This window comes from Mytilus trossulus, chromosome 11 (assembly GCF_036588685.1).
Source record: "Mytilus trossulus isolate FHL-02 chromosome 11, PNRI_Mtr1.1.1.hap1, whole genome shotgun sequence".
In the NCBI taxonomy this organism is placed as follows: domain Eukaryota; kingdom Metazoa; phylum Mollusca; class Bivalvia; order Mytilida; family Mytilidae; genus Mytilus; species Mytilus trossulus.
Window position 1 is genome coordinate 61,329,123 of NC_086383.1, and position 27,309 is coordinate 61,356,431.

Genomic DNA, 27,309 nt, shown 5'->3' on the forward strand with positions numbered 1-27,309 from the left:
TCGTCTAGACGTACTAAAATGAACTCTTGAAAGTCACGGGTAGAGAAAATATACAATTTTGTTAATAACGAATATATTCAGACAGCTAACACTAATACGTACTGTCAAGACACAAAATTAAGTCAAATATTTGTAGCTTCAGAATCTTGTGACTTTATATTGCTCGTGTTTAATGATTTTCACAGTACGTCAAGAAAATCTCTTTTGTAGCACACACTTTTTTTCAGTCAATAAGGAGACACTTTATAGTACAGTTGTTTGTTGTTGGTGGATATCTATAGTTCCAGTTCGATTAGCCTTCCTGGCAAACTTGAATCAACACTGCTTTTAAGTAGTGTTCTTACTTTTTGGTGTAGTATTTTGATAACTGTTCTTTATTAGTCCTACATGCTTTTGCTTTGTTGATGGTGTTATATTTGTGTTTATCTGAAATGTTATAATCATCTTGTTCCAACGTTATTTGTGTTTTGTTCTTTCCATTCCTTATCCATCTATTATTCAAAAAAAACCTTTGTTATGACCAATACTTAATTGAAGTAATGATGAACACCTTCAAATAAGGTTAAAAAGCAAGCAAGTCCTGGTTGTAAAGTAAATTATCTCCATTTCTATGGTTCTTTGTTTCACATTTAAACATATCGTTTTTATATTGTTTTTGAAAGGTCAAATAAAAGCAATAGTAGGCCACACTAATTGCATTTATAAGATCCTCACACCATTAGGAAACCAAACAAGAAGATTATAAAATGCAAAACAAAAACGGTTTTATTTGTTCATGATTGTTTGGATAAAGTTTTATGTCTTTTTTTTATCTGTTAGTTTTGGAATAGACAGTACTTCAAAAATCATCTAATGTATTTTATTTAAAAACCACACAATAAAACGAATATTTGACATCCATGGAAAAAATATAGCTCAGATGATATGCTTTCAAATGACATATGATTTTGTCGTATGTTAGGTGGAAATATTAAAAGTAAAATTGTGTTGTTTATGTCACTTTTTTATAAACATGTTTTTAAATTATTTTAATTTTATAGTGTACATGTTGTTGAGACAAGAACTGGAAAAAACCATAAACGTTCTCAAAAATCTATAACCAATAGATTGCACACATTTCACGTTGTACATAGCATGCAAAGTGTGAATAGTAAGGTCAAACAAGATTAAAACTGCTACTAATCTTCTCGTTGGATTTTCGGTCTACTGCTGTCATTTCGATTTCTGTATTCCCAAATACAATTTCAACATCTACATATCTTTTTTCCATGCATGTACTCGGCAATTTCATTTTCATTTCTCCTATGAATGTACAGGAAACTTCGTCAACATAGCGCGGATTAACATCCGTAGATATGAATAATTCGAAATTCAACATTTCTTGCTGCTCAAAAAGAGTAAAAAATTCCTTTATGACCTTTTTTCCACATTGCACAGCTTCGTCCTTCGAAACTAATTTTGAAAATATTTTCCTGCATTTCTTTTCGCCATTTATTTCCTCCAGATATTTTATGTCATGCTTCTTTTCATTGAATGGATGGGAGGATTCCAAGCCATAGCTAAATCGCATTACTCTGGATTGGATATAATCCGGTCTATGTCCAAACAACACTGCACCCTTTAAAACACATAATCCAGCTTCGTCAGGAATAATGATCTTTTTATTTGTGAAAACCTGATGAACGCTTTCCTTTATGAGCCGACATTCCGAAAAACCACCTACCAACAAAATAAGTGTCACTCCAGATGCTGTTTTATCCTTCAAAACTTCTTTCATCAAAGCAATTATGCTATCAATTGTAGGTTTAAAAAGTTTAATCATCCGATCGACATCTATTCTTATTTTATCGCCCCGTAAAGAAATTTCCTTTGCAAATATCGAGGACTCAACAACCGAAGGGAAATCTTCTTTCAAAATTCTTTTACACATTTTATCCAGTGCTACATAAGGAACAGTCATATTAATTTTTCCTGCTTTTGATGAGTCGATTGTCCTTTTAACAGTTTCAAACTCACGAAAGAGGTCCAAGTAAGCCGATAGGTTTTCATCTCTTAGAGACTTCATCAAAGGACCGCTTAATATTTTTACAAGAAGCTGAAAAAAACGACCATCTACTGATGTTCCACCACAATCACTCCCATTGGCTCTGCACAGTTCTTTTAATTTTCCATCTGCCATCTTTTCATGAACAGTAATATCAGCAGTGCCACCTTAAGAGAGAATGCATGTTTATATGAAAACAAAAAAGCGTATAATGAACGACGTATTCCGGATAATGGAATGAATTACATGAGTTTCAAGTGGAACTGACAAAATGTTAGGTCGACCCATGAACTCAGTGTTCCAATAACATAGAATAATAGATACATGTACTGTTAGCGTCAAAATATATATTCAATTGCATGCATGAAGTATTATATTTTGATTAACTAATTAGTATAATCAAACTGATCATGTTTTACTCCCATTGGCTCTGCACAGTTCTTTTAATTTTCCATCTGCCATCTTTTCATGAACAGTAATATCAGCAGTGCCACCTTAAGAGATGCCGTATTTTGCCACCTTAACAATGCCGTATTTTGCGAAACCTTTTCAACTTTTGATCTTCAGTGCTGTACAACTTTGTACTTTTTTCACTTTCGATCTTTTATATCTGGGCGTCACTGGTGAGTCTTGTGTGGGCAAGGCGCGTTTTTGGCGTATTGAATTTTAAACCTGATGCTTTTTGTTATCTATTAATCATGTTTTTCTGTGTCTAATATGTTCTCCTATTTATTTGTATTGTAGTCCTGTAATATTATGTTGTCATTTCAATGTTATATTTAACTTTGCCATTAAAGTGCGAGGTTTGGCATGCCTTAAAACCAGGTTCAAACCACCACTTTTATTCCCCTTTAAAAGTGTCCTGTACCAAGTCAGGAAGATGGTCATTGTTATAATATTGTTCGTTTCTCTTTGTGTTGCATTTTAACGTTGAGTCGTTTGTGTTTTCTCTTATTTTTGAGATAAGACGTGGCACGGTACTTGTCTATCCCAAATTCATGTATTTGGTTTTCATGTTACATTTGTTATTCTCGTGGTGTTTTGTCTGATGATTGGTCTGTTTCTGTGTGTGTTGCGTTTCGGTGTTGTGTCGTTGTTCTCCTCTTATATTTAATACGTTTCGCTCGGTTTTGGTTTGTTACCCCGATTTTGTTTTTTGTCCATGGATTTATGAGTTTTGAACAGCGGTATACTACTGTTGCCTTTATTTAGTATTATACAAATTTGTAATTTCTCAAACATTTGGCTATTTGTGATAAATAAACACCGTACGATGGTGCCTTAGGAGCATGACCACACAAAATTTTTAAGGATACGAAAAATTCGATCCTTTTGTCGTAAATTTAATAATAAAGTTTCCCGTACAAAACTGAAATATATAAATCTAGAAAAGAACGGTAAATACCGTTTCTATTTGAATAACTTAAAGTTAGATCCTTTGGGTAAATTTCGGCAGTATTTTTGGAAAATTATTGTTTATTTGACTAAACAAATGTAGTCAAAGTAACAGTTAATGTTGATGAATTGATCATTCAGTTCAATTTAGATGTATCCTTACAGAGTTTGGTCATAAACTGTGATTTATAACAGTAAAAGAACAATTCTTTCTTTAAATGGGCACCCTTAGTGCCCATGGGAATACCAACGACCTGTCGATAGTCTTTGTTGCCGCAACTATATAAATATCATCAAAGAGAAAATAAATAGTTTCAATCATCTTATCGCACGTCCAGTAATAATATCTAGAATATTGACCTTAGAAAAGAAGGCTTTAAATTAGTTACAGCAAATATATTTGCATTCAGATTTACCAAACGACCATTTATTTAAATATAGGAAAACTGTTGTTTGATAAGATTGTGTGGAAGTGTAGAGTAAAGAGTTGAAAAGTCAAAACTATCACCAGAATCAACAGGACCATAAAAAAGCACGTTATTTATTTAAAACATCTAGAGATTTTTTATCAATCCAAAATAATTACTTATTTTCACTATTTTTATATATTATCATGATTATATGACAAAATATAATAATATGTAATTTGAATGTAGTTTAAAAGGAACTAGCTAGTTAAAAGCATAGACAGATTTAGCTGTAAAACACCTACTAGAGGTCAAGATGAAGCGATATTTCACTGGTTATTTGTGTAGTTTAGGTTATCAATACAAAGTATGTGTAACAATAATAATTTCACAATACATTGTCAATTTATGATGCAAATATCTTAAATCAAAGATTGCATCAAGCATTTTTTTTCTATCTTTATAATAATGACCGTGTTTTCAGTCCAATCAACACATATATATATACTGAAGAGATGGGTAGATGATCATTTCTGTACACTAAAAATAAATACTTCGTGTATTAATTTGTAACAGAGATCCTTGATTAATTCCTACAAGCAGGTAACACCTCCCGAAACGAAATAAAATTGAGAATGGAAATGAGGAATGTGTCAAAGAGACAACAACCCGACCAAATAAAAAAACAACTTATTTTTAATAAGCTAGAGTTAGAGGAGGGGATAAGGTCTCTGCGCAATTCTAGGCGGTGTTGTCGTAGAAGTTAGAAAAAAAGTACAGGTTCCAGCCCCGGCCCCGAGGAGGACGTTACGAAACAAATCTACTCTAACATCGTAAGGTTGATTTTCTAGGCACTTTATATATATATATATACCCGACCAAATAAAAAAACAACTTATTTTTAATAAGCTAGAGTTAGAGGAGGGGATAAGGTCTCTGCGCAATTCTAGGCGGTGTTGTCGTAGAAGTTAGAAAAAAAGTACAGGTTCCAGCCCCGGCCCCGAGGAGGACGTTACGAAACAAATCTACTCTAACATCGTAAGGTTGATTTTCTAGGCACTTTATATATATATACATTATGTACACAGCCATGTATCACCATCATTGATGGATACTTGCTGACTTGTTTCTTTATTATTATGAGGCTGACTTCATGCAGGAACTTCTTAGGAAGAAAGATAAGAAGTTAGCAATATCCTTTAACTCTACTTTCCGCTATATAGATGACGTTCTATCACTAAACAATTCAAAATTTGGTGACTATGTGGATCGCATCTATCCCATCGAATTGGAGATAAAGGATACTACAGATACAGTTAAGTCGGCTTCATATCTTGACTTACATCTAGAAATTGACAATGAGGGTCGGTTGAAGACAAAACTTTTCGACAAAAGAGATGATTTCAGCTTTCCAATTGTGAACTTTCCATTTCTAAGTAGCAACATTCCAGCAGCACCTGTATACGGGGTATATATCTCCCAATTGATACGATATTCCCGTGCTTGCATTTCCTATCATGATTTTCTTGATAGAGGGTTACTGCTCACAAGGAAGCTATTAAACCAAGAGTTCCAAATGGTGAAGTTGAAAATCATCCCTTCGTACATTTTACGGACGCCATCACGAGTTGGTTGACCATTATGGAATAACCGTTTCACAAATGATATCGGATATGTTCCTTACGTCGTAGCTACAATCCCCTTCCCTTTCATGAATTTGACCTACCGAATTAGACTATTTACCGGATTTGTAATCACATAAGCAACACGACGGGTGCCGCATGTGGAGCAGGATCTGCTTACCCTTCCGGAGCACCTGAGATCACCCCTAGTTTTTGGTGGGGTTCGTGTTGTTTATTCTTTAAGTTTCTATGTTGTGTCATTTGTACTATTGTTTTTCTGTTTGTCTTTTTCATTTTTAGCCATGGCGTTGTCAGTTTGTTTTAGATTTACGAGTTTGACTGTCCCTTTGGTGTCTTTCGTCCCTCTTTTGTAGGGTTGTCACTGACTCAGACGTACTTATGAATATAATTATTTTCTGTGACTGTATCTTACATTAATTTGTAGGATCCTTTACTATAGATAATTTAGCTGATCTGTAACAATAACATCTTCATGCCTTATATATCATGTACTGTAGTACGCCGCTAGATTAAAAACTGACGTGGACAGGTAACATATGGCCACCGAAAGCTCTTTTTTGGAGAGCCCAGGTGGTCGTGTGGTCTTGCGGGACGGCTGCAGTGCAGGCGATTTGGTGTCACGATATCACAGTAGCATGGGTTCGAATCCCGGCGAGGGAAGAACCAAAAATTTGCGAAAGCAAATTTACAGATCTAACATTGTTGGGTTGATGTTTAGACGAGTTGTATATATATATATAGATTGCCTAACAATGTAATTTTAACACACTATTTAATTTGTTAATATAAGAATGTTTAAAATATTTACAAAATGATGAAAATAAACGCAATATTTCGCTAGACAAACTAGCTTTATCAAGCGTGCATCTATCCAGGTGAAATCGGATGTAGATGATAAGAAACTTTTGGATTGTGCTGCCTTAAAAAAAAAAAAAAAAAAAAAAATGTGCAGCTCCATGTATATGTTGCTCTTGGATTTAGCTGCCGTAAAAATACATAATTGGAAGTTGAAATAAGCAACGTCCATTGGCCGATATTACGGGATAAAAAGGACGATGCTTTGTTTTTAAATTATTCTTTATCTTTCCTGTATCTTTTCTCGTCTTTTTCGTTAAGACCATCAGGTTCTAAAGTGTGGAGTTGGTGGATCCAAAAGTTTTCTCTTCTCCTTCTCGCCGTGGTGTCCCACTCGGTGTTGAATTCTATAATTTGGAAAGTGACATTTTCAAAAGGATGTTTCGTAGAACGAAGATGTCTTGTGAGAGGACAGATTCAAATTCAGCATAGACATTGAACTGCAAAATTTTCTTATTTTCAAGGCAGCTAAGTTCAACATATACATTGAGCTGCAAAAGTTTCTTATCATCTACATCCGATTTCACCTGGATAGATAAAGCTAGTTTGTCTAGCGAAATATTGCGTTTATTTTCATCATTTTGTAAATATTTTAAACATTCTTATATTTACAAATTAAATAGTGTGTTAAAATTACATTGATAGGCAATCTATAATTTTATTTGTGTAATTGAATTAGTCTCTGTACTGATTAATCCACACTCCCATAGATTTGCATGTCATGTACTGCTATTTATAGGCACTTATATATATTTATATAAACGAGTCTTAATTGAAAACTATGTTCAAACCTAAGATTGCGTTGGATAAAAACTGCAATTTTTATACGTGTGCATGTCAAGCAAATTTCGTTGTAGAAGGGTCTAAAAACAGCACAAACAACATTTTCCAAAAGACCAAAAAAGTGAAAAAGTATATTTAAACAAAACGCATTTGACTAACAGGTCGAACAACTGATGTTCTTTCACCCTGCTGACTGCCATTGACGATTGCCAAATAAAATTGATCATAAGATGTAACAAAATGGATCTGAATATAAATTTAATACGTCACAGAAAAAAAAATTTGTTAACTTGTGGCTACGATGTTGTGCCACTAACATTAGGTGTCAATATTTCTTTAGTACACCAGATCTAGATTTCGACAATATATGTCTCTTCAGTGATGTTAGGGATCGAAACGGTATTTGGAAGGCCATATAATTTACTCTCAATTTAAGATTGACTCTTGAATTTTAAGAGACAATATAGGATGAACGGATCATATAAACCGGAGGGAAAATATGATACATGCCCAAACAAAAAATATAAACGAGTCTAATTTGAAAACTACGTTCAATATGATTGCGTTGGATAAAAACCGCAATTTTTATACGTGTGCATGTCAAGCAAATTTCGTTGTAGAAGGGTCTAAAAACAGCACAAACAACATTTTCCAAAAGACCAAAAAAGTGAAAAAGTATATTTAAACAAAACGCATTTGACTAACAGGTCGAACAACTGATGTTCTTTAACCCTGCTGACTGCCATTGACGATTGCCAAATAAAATTGATCACAAGATGTAACAAAATGGATCTGAATATAAATTTAATACGTCACAGAAAAAAAAAATTGTTAACTTGTGGCTACGATGTTGTGCCACAAACATTAGGTGTCAATATTTCTTTAGTACACCAGATCTAGATTTCGACAATATATGTCTCTTCAGTGATGTTAGGGATCGAAACGGTATTTGGAAGGCCATATAATTTACTCTCAATTTAAGATTGACCCTTGAATTTTAAGAGACAATATAGGATGAACGGATCATATAAACCGGAGGGAAAATATGATACATGCCCAAACAAAAAATATAAACGAGTCTAAATTGAAAACTACGTTCAAACCTAAGATTGCGTTGGATAAAAACCGCAATTTTTATACGTGTGCATGTCAAGCAAATTTCGTTGCAGAAGGGTCTAAAAACAGCACAAACAACATTTTCCAAAAGACCAAAAAAGTGAAAAAGTATATTTAAACAAAACGCATTTGACTAACAGGTCGATTAACTGATGTTCTTTAACCCTGCTGACTGCCATTGACGATTGCCAAATAAAATTGATCACAAGATGTAACAAAATGGATCTGAATATAAATTTAATACGTCACAGAAAGAAAAAAAAATGTTAACTTGTGGCTACGATGATGTGCCACAAACATTAGGTGTCAATATTTCTTTAGTACACCAGATCTAGATTTCGACAATATATGTCTCTTCAGTGATGTTAGGGATCGAAACGGTATTTGGAAGGCCATATAATTTACTCTCAATTTAAGATTGACTCTTGAATTTTAAGAGACAATATAGGATGAACGGATCATATAAACCGGAGGGAAAATATGATACATGCCCAAACAAAAAATAAAAACGAGTCTAAATTGAAAACTACGTTCAAACCTAAGATTGCGTTGGATAAAAACCGCAATTTTTATACGTGTGCATGTCAAGCAAATTTCGTTGTAGAAGGGTCTAAAAACAGCACAAACAACATTTTCCAAAAGACCAAAAAAGTGAAAAAGTATATTTAAACAAAACGCATTTGACTAACAGGTCGAACAACTGATGTGCTTTAACCCTGCTGACTGCCATTGGCGATTGCCAACTACAATTGATCACAAGATGTAACAAAATGGATCTGAATATAAATTTAATACGTCACAGAAAGAAAAAAAATTGTTAACTTGTGGCTACGATGATGTGCCACAAACATTAGGTGTCAATATTTCTTTAGTACACCAGATCTAGATTTCGACAATATATGTCTCTTCAGTGATGTTAGGGATCGAAACGGTATTTGGAAGGCCATATAATTTACTCTCAATTTAAGATTGACTCTTGAATTTTAAGAGACAATATAGGATGAACGGATCATATAAACCGGAGGGAAAATATGATACATGCCCAAACAAAAAATAAAAACGAGTCTAAATTGAAAACTACGTTCAAACCTAAGATTGCGTTGGATAAAAACCGCAATTTTTATACGTGTGCATGTCAAGCAAATTTCGTTGTAGAAGGGTCTAAAAACAGCACAAACAACATTTTCCAAAAGACCAAAAAAGTGAAAAAGTATATTTAAACAAAACGCATTTGACTAACAGGTCGAACAACTGATGTGCTTTAACCCTGCTGACTGCCATTGGCGATTGCCAACTAAAATTGATCACAAGATGTAACAAAATGGATCTTTATATAAATTTAATACTAAACAGAAAAATGTTTACTTGTGGTCACGATGTTATGCCACAAACATAAGGTGTCAATATGTTTCAGTACACCAGATCCGGATTTCGACAATAAATGTCTCTTCAGTGATGTTAGGGATCGAAACGGTATTTGGAAGGCCATATAAAAAGTACCCTCATTTTGAGAAAAAGTACCCTAATTTTAGATAAGACTCTTGAATTTTAAGAGTCAATATAGGATGAACGGATCATATAAACCGGAAGGAAAATATGATACAAGCCCAAACGAAAAAATATAAACGAGTCTAAATTGAAAACTACGTTCAATATGATTGCGTTGGATAAAAACCGCAATTTTTATACGTGTGCATGTAAAACAAATTTCGTTGTAGAAGGGTCTAAAAACAGCACAAACAACATTTTCCAAAAGACCAAAAAAGTGAAAAAGTATATTTAAACAAAACGCATTTGACTAACAGGTCGAACAACTGATGTGCTTTAACCCTGCTGACTGCCATTGGCGATTGCCAAATAAAATTGATCAATTTAGACTCGTATATATATATATATATAAGTACGTCTGAGTCAGTGACAACCTTATGAATATAATTATTTTCTGTGACTGTATCTTACATTAATTTGTAGGATCCTTTACTATAGATAATTTAGCTGATCTGTAACAATAACATCTTCATGCCTTATATATCATGTACTGTAGTACGCCGCTAGATTAAAACTGACGTGGAAAGGTAACACATGGCCAGCGGAAGCTCTTTTTATGAGAGCCCAGGTGGTCGTGTGGTCTAGCGGGACCGCTGCAGTGCAGGCGATTTGGTGTCACGATATCACAGTAGCATGGGTTCGAATCCCGGCGAGGGAAGAACCAAAAATTTGCGAAAGCAAATTTACAGATCTAACATTGTTGGGTTGATGTTTAGACGGGTTGTATATATATATATATATATATATAAAACGTCTGTATAGTAGTCAACGATTTTCCCCACGAGGGCGCTGGATCGTTACGAGTAACGATACATGTACACAATAAATAAATTATATAAACGCCTAAAAAAGTGTACACAACAACTCCAAATACAAAAAAAGGTAACTATAAATGTAATTATTTATAAATATTTCGGATAACAGATATCCTTCGTCAGAATCTGACTGACGAAGGATATCTGTTATCCGAAATATTTATAAATAATTACATTTATAGTTACCTTTTTTTGTATTTGGAGTTGTTGTGTACACTTTTTTAGGCGTTTATATATATATATATATATATATATAGTATCAAAATTAATAATGATCAGCTGTATTGGCATGTACTTTTTTTTTTATCCCATATGGACAAAAAGGGTTCGCATTGTGGGTAAACACTGTCTGATGGTTTAGTAACATTTAGTTAGTTTAATCACAGTAAGTACAATGCAATACGTGAGTGAATTAGTCTAAGAAATAATAATGCTCAAATAAAAGTATCAGCATGATTTAGGTCCTATACATGTTAATTACTGGATAGCAATACACGTTTAGTTATGCGTTAGTAAAGGCAACAGTAGTAAACCGCTGTTCAAAATTCATAAATCGATTGAGAAAAAAAACAAATCCGAGTTACAAACTAAAAGAGAGGGGAACACATCAAATATAAGAGGAGAACTACGACACAACAGAAACACAACACTAAAATGGAACACACACAGAAACGAACTATTATATAACAATGGCCATTTTCCTGACTTGGTACAGGACATTTAAAAGACTAGAGACTCTTAAGATCCTGTGTCGCTCACCTTATTCTATGTGCATATTCAACAAAGGAAACAGATGGATTCATGACAAAATTGTGTTTTGGTGATGGCGATGTGTTTGTAGATCTTACTTTTCTGAACATTCTTGCAACTTACAATTTTCTCTATCTATAAAATAAACTTAGTTTCAGAGGAAAATATTTTGTAAAAATTGGTAAAAATTTACCAAATTTTACTAAATTAAAATTGTTTAATATTGACTCTTAAGGGTAATAACTCCTTAAGGGGTCAACTGAATATTTTGTTCGTGTTTGACTTTTTTGTAGATCTTACTTTGCTGAACATTATTGCTGTTTACAGTTTATCTCTATCTATAATAGCATTAAAGATAATAACCAAAAACGGCAAAATTTCTTTAAAAAATACTAATTGGGGACAGTAACCCAACAACCGGTTGTCCCATTCATCTGAAAATGTTAGGGCAGATAGATGTTGACTTAATAAACAATTTAACAACTTTTCAACTTTGCTCTTAATGCTTTGGTTTCAGAGTTATAAGTCAAAATCTACATGTTAACCCCTATGTTCTATTTTTAGCCATGGCGTCCATCTTGGTTGGTTGGCTGCGTTATCTCACCAATTTTTCAAACTAGAACCCCAATAATGATTGTGGCTAAGTTTGGTTAAATTTGGCCGAGTAGTTTCAGAGGAGAAGATTTTTGTAAAAGATAACAAAAATTTACGAAAAATTGGTAAAAAATTACCATAAAGGACATTACTAGAGGTCAACTGACTATTTTGGTCATGTTGACTTATTTATAGATCTTACTTTGCTGAACATTATTGCTATTTACAGTTTCTCTCTTTCTATTATAATATTCAAGAAAATAACCAAAAACGGCAAAATCCCTTAAATTTCCAATTTAGGGGCAGTAACTCAACAACCAATTGTTCGATTCATCTAAATAAACACTTTTACCCATGTCAGATTTGCTCTAAATGCTTTGGTTTCAGAGTTATAAGCAAAAACCTACAGTTTACTCCTATGTTCTATTTTTAGCCATGGCGGTCATCTTGGTTGGTTTGCCGGGTCAGTGGACACATTTTTTTTAAAACTAAATACCCCATTGATGATTGTGGCCAAGTTTGAATAAATTTGGCCCAGTGGTTTCAGAGCAGAAGATGTTTGTAAAAGTTAACGACGACGGACGACGACGACGGACAACGTACGCCAAGTGTTGAGAAAAGCTCACATGGCCCTTTGGGATAGATGAGCAAAAAAGTGGGATCCCTGGTTTTCTGGCATGCCAAACCTCCCGCTTTAATGGTAATGTTAAATATAACAATAAAATGACAACATTACATGACAGGAATACAATACAAATAAATGGGAGAACATATAGGACAGAGAAACACACGAATAATAGCTAACAAATACCATGTTTAAAATTTAATATGCCAGGCACGCGTTTCGTCAACACAAGACTAACCAGTGACGCTCAGATGAAAACAGTTCAAAAGCCAAAACAAGTACAATGTTGAAGATCACTGAGGAAGAAAGGTTCCAAAAAGTTGTGCCTATTAATACGGCTAGGAGTTTCCGCCTTGGATAAGAACATCCATATTTTTTAGAATAATTCATATTTATGCAAACAGTAAATTTCCATGAAATGACTATATAATAGATATACATGATATAACCGAAGTGGTGACTACTACAACCTAACCCAGGACATTAAAATGCACAGCCGAGTTAGCTAAAGCCATCAACGCACAAAGTGACGTCACATTTGAATTTCTAAAAAAATTTCCAAAACAGGATAGAATTAGGATAGAATTCAAGATTAGATTTGTAATACTGATATAACATTTATTAATAACAATGAAAATTCAAACACTAATTGATATCAAATAGTGGTAGTGATTAGATAATATCAGATTATAACATGGCATTTTTCATATCATGAATTTTCATATCATGATTTTTCAGCCATCGAGCCATGCGGCTCTTGGGATGATATTGAACCTAGGGCTGATAATACATGCGATATGAAAAATGACATGTTGTGATCTTTTTATCATATGCTTCAACAATGGAGAAGAATAACAGATTCCTATAATTGATCCTTTTACGTGGTTCCAAAATAGAAGTTCAAATATTGAAAAGTTCACGGACGTCGTACCCCAGATTTAGTACAGTCGATGTGATATCTTTCTATTATATGCCTCAACAGAGAAGAACAAAATTTTGATATGGATGAATCAACAAAATAAATTATTCAACAATATACATAATGAACACTGTTTGGAAATGTCAACTGTTTTTAAAGTAACTTTCTAAATTATGTTTGAAACTTTTAAAAATGCATTTTAATATAATTAAAATTTGTTTTTGTTTTCTATTATTTTACAGAATCATACTTTCCAGTATCCAAATAATTGATTGGTATACTACTTAATATGTAATGTTTTTCACTGAAAACTAGCATTGAGGTGTATTTTCCGGAATTTGCCGAGTATCACCGGAATGCCATGCGATAACGTTATGGAAAGTCATGTGATAACAATCGAAACATGTGATAAACTTTTCATATCAGCCCGCTAAGCACCAATTCGAAAAATATGAAATTTACGTTAATTTAATGCTATCATCGTACAATAAAAATCATATGTTATTTAGTCTAAGTATATGATAATTAATTTTATTATCTAGCTATGTCGGTGTTTCTTCTGAATCAAACTGTAAACCCAATATATCGTATAAATTTAGTTGACCCAAAGAAAATGAACTGGGTGATTGATGATCTTTACCATAATACACGAATACAACAGAAAAAAACCACAAACGATAAAACATTTGACAAAATTCGATGCCAATAACAAATATAACATCAAAACTAAATACATGTACCTGAATTTTGGGTAGAAAAGTTCCGTTACACTTATAGCAACGCGAATTCACACTCAGCAAAACAGTCACAATCGGGAATAAGTCACGTTCGATAATTAAAGATCAGCCTACGTAATGACAAACCACAATCAAACACGTGGTAAAAATGTCCTTAGTTAGTTTGGACAAAGACACATTACGGAGTGTCATTTCTTAATCTATCCTCCTTACAACTTTGTTTGAGCAGTTTCTGCCTTAGGAGTACACTCCTGTATATGAAGTCCGTATAGTTTGAATATGCACGAGCATACCGTATCAATTGAGATATGTAAAAACCATACGAAGGGGCAGAGGGTATGTTACTGCTGAGAAATGGGAAATTGATAATCGGGAAGTTGAAATCGTCCCGTTTATCATAGATTTTCGTGTGAAGTCGTCCATCTGTGTCAATATTGAGGAAAAGATCAAGGTATGAAGCAGTCCTTCTAGTATCAGTAGTATCCTTAATTTGAAGTTCACTGGGATATATGAGATGTAAATATTGGCTGAAATATGGGACATCATTAACATATCGGAAAGTAAATTAAAGAACTTAGCAAGGTGCTTTTTTTTGTCTTTTAGAATGTTTTGCATGAGTTCTGCTTCATACAAGTACAAACACAAATCGGCCAGTAGATGTGCACAATTATTACCAATTGGAATACCGACTGTCTGTTGAAATATAAATTCTCCAAACTCAACAAATATATTGTCGATCAAAAAGTCCAGCATTTTGATAATATCATCTTCAGTACATTTTCTGGTAGATTCAGTGTGGTTCTTCACAGAATATGAATTATTATAATCCAAAACAAGAAATGTGTATCTACGATACCCATTAAAATTTTAAATAATAGTAAATAATTCTTATATGATTTGCATATCTATGAATCCTTGAATTAGATTGGTCAATTAGAATTTTTCTCTTAGTTTACACTTCGATAAACCATGTTTCCAAAACTACTTTTGTAATATATTCATGCGCGATACACAAGCTTGCAGTGATCCCGGAATTTTCCGCAAATTGAGATTTAAAAACAATTGCATAACAGTTGTGACTATTCTAGAGCATATATAACAAACAAAGAAATAAATTTAATGCACTAAAGCTTCGAAAATGTATAAAAATAAAATTTAATAAAATTCCGCGAAATTTCATGAAGGATTTGGCGAATTTACGTCATGGCAAAACACGACGTCATATGAATAGAAATTTTCAAAGGAAAGATTATTTCGTTACGTGTACGCTTCAAATTCGGATAACATTTAATTAAAATGAAGTGTTTGAGGAAGGTGCTATTTCATTTACGATTCCGTTGTATTTATCGAACATTTATGGTTTTTAGAAAGTCAAGATGGCGGCGTACTCCTTAGTTATGACTTGCCATTGTGCTTTTGATGGTAAATATATTTAGTAGCCATCAACAAAAAAAATGTTTATTAAATACCACAAATGTTTGGATGAAGAATTATAAGGATTAAACACATTTTTCTAGAGGTTGTTGATGTGTAAACCGGGGCTCTTACTCACAAACTCAACATAAAAGTCCTTCGGACTTTTATTCAGTTTGTGAGTTAATCGGCCCGGCCCGTTGACACATCAATAACCTCTAGAAAAAATGTGTTTAATCCTATAATAAAAGATTTAAAATAGTTAGACTTTGATCAAAGAAGCAACGAGCAGTTATTCATCATATGTTGGCTTACCTCCAAGATCGACCACCATGTATTTCGTACCAGTTTCTGCCATTGAAAATCCTTGTTCAATGCCTTGTAGCTTCTCTGTGGGTAAATACTGACAAAAAATCGATGCCGCTTCTGGTTCTAATGCTAGAATTAATCTTTCTGGTGGAATTCCAGCCTATATTTTATTTAATAAAATAATCTCGAGATATGATATAAAATAAAACAAAACTGAACCAGAAAGACTATGGTGCATAAATAAATGAATGACAAAACATCATTAAGCACACATGATGTAAACACCATAAACTAGAGGCTCTAAAGAGCCTGTGTCGCTCACCTTGGTCTATGTGAATATTAAACAAAGGAAGCAGATGGATTCATGACAAAATTGTGTTTTGGTGATGGTGATATGTTTGTACATCTTACTCTACTGAACATTCTTGCTGCTTACAATTATCACTATCTTTAATGAACTTGGCCCAGTAGTTTCTGTGGAAAATGTTACCGGTAGTAAAAATTTACAAATTTTATGAAAATTGTTTAAAATTGACTTCAAAGGACAATAACTCCTTAGGGGGTCAATTGACCATTTTGGTCATGTTGACTTATTTGTAAATCTTACTTTGCTGAACATTATTGCTGTTTACAGTTTATCTCTATCTATAATAATATTCAAGATAATAACCAAAAACAGCAAAATTTCCTTAAAATTACCAATTCAGGTACAGCAACCCAACAACGGGTTCTCTGATTCATCTGAAAATTTCAGGGCAGATAGATCTTGACCTAATAAACAATTTTCCCTCCATGTTAGATATGCTCTAAATGCTTTGGTTTTTGAGTTATAAGCCAAAAACTGTGTCTTACCCCTATGTTCTATTTTTAGCCATCGCAGCCATCTTGGTTGGTTTGGCGGATCACGCCACACATTTTTTAAACTAGATACCCCAATGATGATTGTGGTCATGTTTGGATTAATTTGGCCCAGTAGTTTCAGAGGAGAAGATTTTTGTAAAAGATATATAAAATTTACAAAAAATGGATAAAAATTTACTTTAAAGGGCAATAACTCCTAAAGGGGTCAACTGACCATTTTGGTCATGTTGACTTATTTGTAAATTTTACTTTGCTGAACATTATAATTGCTGTTTACAGTTTATCTCTATCTATAATAATATTCAAGATAATAACCAAAAACAGAAAAATTTCCCTAAAATTACCAATTCAGGGGCAGCAACCCAACAACGGGTTGTCCAATTCATCTGAAAATTTCAGGGCAGATAGATCTTGACTTGATAAACAATTTTACTCATGTCAGATTTGCTCTAAATGCTTTGGTTTTTGAGTTATAAGCCAAAAACTGCATTTTTCCCCTATGTTCTATTTTTAGCCATGGCGGCCATCTTGGTTGGTTTGGCGGGTCACGCCACACACTTTTTAAACAAGATACCACAAAGATGATTGTGGCCAAGTTTGGAATAATTTGGCCTAGCAGTTTAAGAGGAGAAGATTTTTGTAAAAGATATATAAAATTTACGAAAAATGGTTAAAAATTGACTTTAAAGGGCAATTACTCCTAAAGGGGTCAACTGACCATTTTGGTCATGTTGACTTATTTGTAAATCTTACTTTGCTGAACATTATTGCTGTTTACAGTTTATCTCTATCTATAATAATATTCAAGATAATTACCAAAAACAGCAAAATTTCATTAAAATTACCAATTCAGGAACAGCAACCCAACAACGGGTTCTCTGATTCATCTGAAAATTTCAGGGCAGATAGATCTTGACCTGATAAACAATTTTGATGATTGTGGCCAAGTTTGGTTTGATTTGGCCCAGTAGTTTCAGAGGAGAAGATTTTTGTAAAAGCTAACGCCGGACGACGACGACGGACGACAGACGACGGACGACGGACGCCGGACGCAAAGTGATGGGCCAGGTGAGCTAAAAAGGAACAGCTATGTTCGCCATCTTCCATTCAAAGAGACCTTACAAAATATTGAATAAAACTCACGACTGACTGCTGACTACAGAAAAGGGAAAAAATTGGCAAAACATACAAAAAAATAGAGAAAAATGGGCAGAAAGAATTATGAATAGAGAATAATGTGGTGCTAAAAGCATAACTACAAAAATTATAGAATTGGGAAAAATATATTGATTACGGAAAAGAACAATATGTAGAATACAGTTTCCAGTAAATACAGACTAGTCATTACCGTTAAAGATAAAGAAAAACGAGAGAAAACTAGAGGCTCTAAAGAGCCTGTGTCGCTCACCTTGGTCTATGTGCATATTAAACAAGGGACAGATGGATTCATGACAAAAAATGTGTTTTAGTGATGGTGATGTGTAGATCATACTTTATTGAACATCCTTGCTGTTTACAATTATCTCTATATATCATGAATTTTGCCCAGTAGTTACAGTAGAAAATATTTTGTCAAAATTTACAAAATTGTTAAAAATTGGCTATAAAAGGCAATAACTCATTAAGGGGTCAATTGACCATTTTGATCCTGTTGACTTATTTGTAGGTCTTACTCTGCTGTACATAATTGCTGTATCTCTATCTATAATAACATTCAAGATGATAACCAAAATCTGCAAAATTTTCTTAAAATTAACTATTCTAGGGTAGCACCCCAACAACGGGTTGTCTGATTCATCTAAAAATTCTAGGGCAGATAGATGTTGTCCTGATGAACATTTTTACCCTATCAGATTTGCTATAAACGCTTTGGTTTAAGAGATATTATCCAAAAATTCATTTTACCCCTATGTTCTAGGTTAAGCCATGTCGGCCATCTTGGTTGGCGGATTGGTCATCGGACACATTTTTTAAACTAGATACCCTATTAATGATTGTGACCAAGTTTGTTTAAATTTATCTCAGTAGTTTCAGATGAGAATATTTTTGTAAGATTTGGTTTAAGAGATATTATCCAAAAATGCATTTTACCCCTATGTTCTAGGTAAAGCCATGTCGGCCATCTTGGTTGGCGGATTGGTCATCGGATACATTTTTTAAACTACATACCCTATTAATGATTGTGACCAAGTTTGTTTAAATTTATCTCAGTAGTTTCAGATGAGAATATTTTTGTAAGATTTGGTTTAAGAGATATTATCCAAAAATGCATTTTACCCCTATGTTCTAGGTAAAGCCATGTCGGCCATCTTGGTTGGCGGATTGGTCATCGGACACATTTTTTAAACTACATACCCTATTAATGATTGTGACCAAGTTTGTTTAAATTTATCTCAGTAGTTTCAGATGAGAATATTTTTGTAAGATTACAAAAATTTACAAAATCTTGTTAAAAATTCACTATAAAGGACAATAACTCCTTAAGGGACTCCCATATCAGATTTACTCTAAATGCTTTGGTTTCAGAAGGGTAAGCCAAACTCTACATTTTAAACCCTATGTTCCATGTTTAGCCATGGCGGCCATATTGGTTGGCCATCTGGGTCATGTGACACATATTTTAATCAACATATCTCAATGATGAGTATGGCCAAGTTTGGTTAAACTTGGCCCAGTGGTTTCAGAGGAGAAGATTTTTGTAAAGGTATACGACGGACGACGGACGACGGACGCCAAGTGATGAGAAAGCTCACTTGACCTTTCAGGTGATGTGAGCTAAAAACAAAATGTTGTTTCGGTTATGGTCATGTAGACCTATGCCCATCCTCATCCTTAGCCTATATGTTTCCTTTCTTTTAATTTGTAGAATAGTATATATATTTATCGGACCACAGATGAATTATCACGTTGTGATTGGTTAAACGCCGTCACGTGGTGACCCCCTATGAGACCGTATGGGGTTAGTAAGTTTCATATGGGGTTCATGACGCGTTAATGGCGACGTCATCTATTAGTGTTGTTGTGTTTCGTTGTTTATTTTTCAACAAAACACCGCAGAAAAAGTTCAGCGTCCGATAAATTCGTTATACGGTTAACTACTGACCCCCTACGGATCCATAGAGGGTGAATAAAAGGGATTTTACTAACCCTCTATGGATCCGTTTGGGGTCAGTAGCGAACCATATAACTTATAATATTAAAGCTGACGAGGAAAGGTAACACACGGCCACCGAAAGCTTTATTTTTGAAGCCCAGGGGTCGTGTGGTCTAGCGGGACGGCTGCAGTGCAGGCGATTTGGTGTCACGATATCTCAGTAGCATGGGTTCGAATTCCGGCGAGGGAAGAACAAACAATTTGCGAAAGCACATTTACAGATCTAACATCGTTGGGTTGATGTTTAGACGAGTTGTATATACATAATGTACACAGCCATGTATCACCATCATTGATGGTGATCCGATGGAGTAATCTGTTGTAGAGTTGTCACTGACTCAGACGTACTTATCAATATAATTATTTTCTGTGACTGTACATGTATCTTACATTAATTTGTATGATCCTTTACTATAGACAATTGAGCTGATCTGTAACAATAACATCTCCATGCCTTATATATCATGTACTGTAGTACGACGCTAGATTAAAACTGACGAAGAAATGTAACACACGGCCACCGAAAGCTTTATTTTTGAAGCCCAGGTGGTCGTGTGGTCTAGTGGGACGGCTGCAGTGCAGGCAATTTGGTGTCACGATATCTCAGTAGCATGGGTTCGAATCCCGGCGAGGGAAGAACAAACAATTTGCGAAAGCAAATTAACAGATCTAACATTGTTGGGTTGATGTTTAGACGAGTTGTATATATATATATGATTGATGTTTAGACGAGTTGTATATATATAATGACAATGTCACTTTCCAAATTATAGAAGTCAACACCGAGTGGGACACCACGGCGAGAAGGCGAAGAGAAAACTTTTGGATCCACCAACTCCACACTTTAGAACCTGATGGTCTTAACGAAAAAGACGAGAAAAGATACAGGAAAGATAAAGAATAATTTAAAAACAAAGCATCGTCCTTTTTATCCCGTAATATCGGCCAATGGACGTTGCTAATTTCAACTTCCAATTATGTATTTTTAAGGCAGCTAAATCCAAGAGCAACATATACATGGAGCTGCAATTTTTTTTAATTTTTAAGGCAGCTCAATCCAAATTCAACATAGACATTGAGCTGCAAAATTTTCTTATTTTCAAGGCAGCTAAATTCAACATATACATTGAGCTGCAAAAGTTTCTTATTATCTACATCCGATTTCACCTGGATAGATGCACGCTTGATAAAGCAAGTTGGTCTAGCGAAATATTGCGTTTATTTTCATCATTTTGTAAATATTTTAAACATTCTTATATTTACATACTAAATAGTGTGTTAAAATTACATTGTTAGGCAATCTATATATATATTTTCCCTCCGGTTTATATGATCCGTTCATCCTATATATTGACTCTTAAAATTCAAGAGTTAATCTAAAAATGAGGGTACTTTCTATAAAAAAAATAGGTTACTTTTTATATGGCCTTCCAAATACCGTTTCGATCCCTAACATCACTGAAGAGACATTTATTGTCGAAATACGGATATGGTGTACTAAAGAAATATTGACACCGAATGTTTGTGGCACAACATCCTGTCCACAAGTTAACATTTTTTTTTCTGTGACGTATTAAATTTATATTAAGATCCAGTTTGTTACATCTTGTGATCAATTTTATTTGGCAATCGTCAATGGCAGTCAGCAGGGTTAAAGAACATCAGTTGTTCGACCTGTTAGTCAAATGCGTTTTGTTTAAATATACTTTTTCACTCTTTTGGTCTTTTGGAAAATGTTGTTTGTGCTGTTTTTAGACCTTTCTACAACGAAATTTGTTTGACATGCACACGTATAAAAATTGCGGTTTTTATCCAACGCAGTCATAGGTTTGAACGTAGTTTTCAATTTAGACTCGTTTATATTTTTTTGTTTGGGCATGTATCATATTTTCCCTCCGGTCATCCTATATATTGACTCTTAAAATTCAAGAGTTAATCTAAAAATGAGGGTACTTTCTCTAAAAAATGAGGGTACTTTTTATATGGCCTTCCAAATACCGTTTCGATCCCTAACATCACTGAAGAGACATTTATTGTCGAAATCCGGATATGGTGTACTAAAGAAATATTGACACCGAATGTTTGTGGCACAACATCCTGTCCACAAGTTAACATTTTTTTTTCTGTGACGTATTAAATTTATATTAAGATCCAGTTTGTTACATCTTGTGATCAATTTTATTTGGCAATCGTCAATGGCAGTCAGCAGGGTTATAGAACATCAGTTGTTCGACCTGTTAGTCAAATGCGTTTTGTTTAAATATACTTTTTCACTCTTTTGGTCTTTTGGAAAATGTTGTTTGTGCTGTTTTTAGACCCTTCTACAACGAAATTTGTTTGACATGCACACGTATGAAAATTGCGGTTTTTATCCAACGCAGTCATAGGTTTGAACGTAGTTTTCAATTTAGACTCGTTTATATTTTTTTGTTTGGGGATGTATCATATTTTCCCTCCGGTTTATATGATCCGTTCATCCTATATATTGACTCTTAAAATTCAAGAGTTAATCTAAAAATGAGGGTACTTTCTCTAAAAAATGAGGGTACTTTTTATATGGCCTTCCAAATACCGTTTCGATCCCTAACATCACTGAAGAGACATTTATTGTCGAAATCCGGATATGGTGTACTAAAGAAATATTGACACCGAATGTTTGTGGCACAACATCCTGTCCACAAGTTAACATTTTGTTTTTTCTGTGACGTATTAAATTTATATTAAGATTATTTGGCAATCGCCAATGGCAGTCAGCAGGGTTAAAGAACATCAGTTGTTCGACCTGTTAGTCAAATGCGTTTTGTTTAAATATACTTTTTCACTCTTTTGGTCTTTTGGAAAATGTTGTTTGTGCTGTTTTTAGACCCTTCTACAACGAAATTTGTTTGACATGCACACGTATAAAAATTGCGGTTTTTATCCAACGCAGTCATAGGTTTGAACGTAGTTTTCAATTTAGACTCGTTTAAATTTTTTTGTTTGGGCATGTATCATATTTTCCCTCCGGTTTATATGATCCGTTCATCCTATATATTGACTCTTAAAATTCAAGAGTTAATCTAAAAATGAGGGTACTTTCTCTAAAAAATGAGGGTACTTTTTATATGGCCTTCCAAATACCGTTTCGATCCCTAACATCACTGAAGAGACATTTATTGTCGAAATCCGGATATGGTGTACTAAAGAAATATTGACACCGAATGTTTGTGGCACAACATCCTGTCCACAAGTCAACATTTTTTTTTCTGTGACGTATTAAATTTATATTAAGATCCAGTTTGTTACATCTTGTGATCAATTTTATCTGGCAATCGTCAATGGCAGTCAGCAGGGTTAAAGAACATCAGTTGTTCGACCTGTTAGTCAAATGCGTTTTGTTTAAATATACTTTTTCACTCTTTTGGTCTTTTGGAAAATGTTGTTTGTGCTGTTTTTAGACCCTTCTACAACGAAATTTGTTTGACATATATATATATATATATATATATAAACGAGTCTAAATTGAAAACTACGTTCAAACCTATGATTGCGTTGGATAAAAACCGCAATTTTTATACGTGTGCATGTCAAACAAATTTCGTTGTAGAAGGGTCTACAAACAGCACAAACAACATTTTCAAAAAGACCAACAAAGTGAAAAAGTATATTTAAACAAAACGCATTTGACTAACAGGTCGAACAACTGATGTTCTTTAACCCTGCTGACTGCCATTGGCGACTGCCAAATAAAATTGATCACAAGTTGTAACAAACTGGATCTTAATATAAATTTAATACGTCACAGAAAATTTTTTTTGTTAACTTGTGGCCACGATGTTGCGCCACAAAATTTGGTGTCAATATTTCTTAAGTACACCAGATCTAGATTTCGACAACATATGTCTCTTCAGTGATGTTAGGGATCGAAACGGTATTTGGAAGGCCATATAATTTACTCTCAATTTAAGACTGACTCTTGACTTAAGAGTCAATATAGGATGAACGGATCATATAAACCGGAGGGAAAATATGATACATGCCCAAACAAAAAATATATATAAACGAGTCTAAATTGAAAACTACGTTCAAACCTATGATTGCGTTGGATAAAAATCGCAATTTTTATACGTGTGCATGTCAAACAAATTTCGTTGTAGAAGGGTCTAAAAACAGCACAAACAACATTTTCAAAAGACCAACAAAGTGAAAAAGTATATTTAAACAAAACGCATTTGACTAACAGGTCGAACAATATATATATACAACTCGTCTAAACATCAACCCAACAATGTTAGACCTGTAAATTTGCTTTCGCAAATTTTTTGTTCTTCCCTCGCCGGGATTCGAACCCATGCTCGAATTCCGGCGAGGGAAGAACAAAAAATTTGCGAAAGCAAATTTACAGATCTAACATTGTTGGGTTATCGTGACACCAAATCGCCTGCACTGTAGCCGTCCCGCTAGACCACACGACCACCTGGGATTCATAAAAATTAAGCTTTCGCTGACCATGTGTTACCTTTCCACGTCAGTTTTAATCTAGCGGCGTACTACAGTACATGATATATAAGGCATGGAGATGTTATTTTTACAGATCAGCTAAATTATCTATAGTAAAGGATCCTACAAATTAATGTAAGATACAATCACAGAAAATAATTATATATTTATAAGTACGTCTGAGTCAGTGACAACTCTACAACAGATTTATCCATCGGATCACCATCAATGATGGTGATACATGGATGTGTACATAATGTATATACAACTCGTCTAAACAACAAACCAACAATGTTAGACCTGTAAATTTGCTTTCGCAAATTTTATATATATATATATATATATATATATATATATATAAGTACGTCTGAGTCAGTGACAACTCTACAACAGATGTATCCATTGGATCGCCATCAATGATGGTGATACATGGCTGTGTACATAATGTATATACAACTCGTCTAAACATCAACCCAACAATGTTAGATCTGTAAATTTGCTTTCGCAAATTTTTGGTTCTTCCCTCGCCGGGATTCGAACCCATGCTACTGTGATATCGTGACACCAAATCGCCTGCACTGCAGCCGTCCCGCTAGACCACACGACCAGCTGGGCTCTCAAAAAAAAGAGCTTTTGCTGGCCGTATGTTACCTTTCCACGTCAGTTTTAATCTAGCGGCGTACTACAGTACATGATATATAAGGCATGAAGATGTTATTGTTACAGATCAGCTAAATTATCTATAGTAAAGGATCCTACAAATTAATGTAATATACAGTCACAGAAAATAATTATATTTATAAGTACGTCTGAGTCAGTGACAACTCTACAACTGACTCAGACGTACTTATAAATATAATTATTTTCTGTGACTGTATATTACATTAATTTGTAGGATCCTTTACTATAGATAATTTAGCTGATCTGTAACAATAACATCTTCATGCCTTATATATCATGTACTGTAGTACGCCGCTAGATTAAAACTGACGTGGAAAGGTAACATACGGCCAGCGAAAGCTCTTTTTTTTGAGAGCCCAGCTGGTCGTGTGGTCTAGCGGGACGGCTGCAGTGCAGGCGATTTGGTGTCACGATATCACAGTAGCATGGGTTCGAATCCCGGCGAGGGAAGAACCAAAAATTTGCGAAAGCAAATTTACAGATCTAACATTGTTGGGTTGATGTTTAGACGAGTTGTATATACATTATGTACACAGCCATGTATCACCATCATTGATGGCGATCCAATGGATACATCTGTTGTAGAGTTGTCACTGACTCAGACGTACTTATAAATATAATTATTTTCTGTGACTGTATATTACATTAATTTGTAGGATCCTTTACTATAGATAATTTAGCTGATCTGTAACAATAACATCTTCATGCCTTATATATCATGTACTGTAGTACGCCGCTAGATTAAAACTGACGTGGAAAGGTAACATACGGCCAGCGAAAGCTCTTTTTTTTGAGAGCCCAGCTGGTCGTGTGGTCTAGCGGGACGGCTGCAGTGCAGGCGATTTGGTGTCACGATATTACAGTAGCATGGGTTCGAATCCCGGCGAGGGAAGAACCAAAAATTTGCGAAAGCAAATTTACAGATCTAACATTGTTGGGTTGATGTTTAGACGAGTTGTATATATATATATATATATAGGAAGATGTGGTATGAGAGTCAATGAGATTACTCTCTATCCAAATAACAATTTATAAAAGTAAATAGATCCAATTTGATTTCTCGTATGGGGATATCTACAATCGAAATGTATTGTAGAAAGTGTATGTTATAAAGAAGAAATTAGAGGCACCCGTAGTTAGATCATCTAACCTCGTATATATAACTGAAATACATTGTAAACCAGTTAAAAGTTTATTGTCCTTATAAATATCGCTTTACCTCAAGCATCTTTTAAAAGTGTTTTAGTTAGCATATTATGTAGATAATCGTCAATTTAAGGGCATTTAATATCTTAAATAAAACTTTTCTAATTAGATATATTTTCATCTGATATTGGATGGACGATGTTGTCCTTTTGTGTAATGTAAGTAACGATTATTTGAAAACGCTTATTAAACAGCCAAATAGATGCACAAAAGTGAAAAACAGGAGTCACAAATCCGATTAACCGTATCAGGACCAACCAACATAAAGACGGGACCCAGCAGCACAGAATCAGGACAAAGTCATATCTAAACTGAGTAAATGCACAAGTTTTATAAATTGCACAGTTTTTTTTACATTATAGTTTTGTCGTATGGATTTTGGTATAGAAAACGGACTCCATGAACTTTTTTGTTCTATTTTTTCAGTTCTAGATTTGTTTTAAATGAGCCTTTTTGTATTACGCTTGGTGAATGAGATTATAGGCCACTTTTTTAGTTGTTTGAACCCATAAGAAACAAAATTAAAACAAATTGTTTATTTTCAAATCGATTTAAAAATATATACGTGGAAAATTGCGCATAGTATAAGAAGCAGAACGTAAAGGATGTTTCTTCAGACACTTGTTACATATAACATAAAGGTTGTTTACCATACAACTTTCTTGGATTGATTATCAGAGTATGCCGTTCAGAGCAAATTAGAAAATATCACTTTTTATTCATCTATCTGTTAAATATAAATCATACCATTTCAGCACTTTTCCTCATAAATTGCTTTGCGTTATCCGTCCAAATAGCTGGTACTGTAAGGACCCATTGAATTTCATTCATCTTTAAAGAACTACCTCGTATTTTAACCATATCCATCAGATGATCTACAAGAGCTTTGATAGATAGTCCAAAGACGTGAATTGCAGCCACAGGTTTCCCAGACAAATCATCTAAAGTCATCTCAGTTGTGATATTCTGTAACAT

The 27,309-nt window shown here is 34.1% G+C and overlaps 1 protein-coding gene across 1 annotated transcript; it reads right to left on the reverse strand.

Annotated features, from left to right (window-relative positions):
• Nucleotides 1-1,156: 1,156 nt before the first annotated feature.
• LOC134690219 (heat shock 70 kDa protein 12A-like) lies at nt 1,157-27,309 on the reverse strand. Its single transcript, XM_063550195.1, has 3 exons — nt 27,082-27,309; nt 15,960-16,113; nt 1,157-2,211 (listed from the first exon to the last, which is right to left on the reverse strand). Exons 1-3 carry the CDS (start codon nt 27,307-27,309, stop codon nt 1,157-1,159), a joined length of 1,437 nt encoding a protein of 478 aa, XP_063406265.1.

Bases quoted from the DNA above. Each gene is read 5' to 3' on its own strand.
- LOC134690219 (XM_063550195.1), bottom strand. From the start codon at position 27,309: ATGTTACAGAATATCACAACTGAGATGACTTTAGATGATTTGTCTGGG. The intron at 16,114-27,081 runs GTATGATTTATA...AATAAAATATAG, and splicing joins TGAGGAAAAGTGCTGAAATG to GCTGGAATTCCACCAGAAAG. The intron at 2,212-15,959 runs GTAAGCCAACAT...TTCTCTCTTAAG, and splicing joins CATGGTGGTCGATCTTGGAG to GTGGCACTGCTGATATTACT.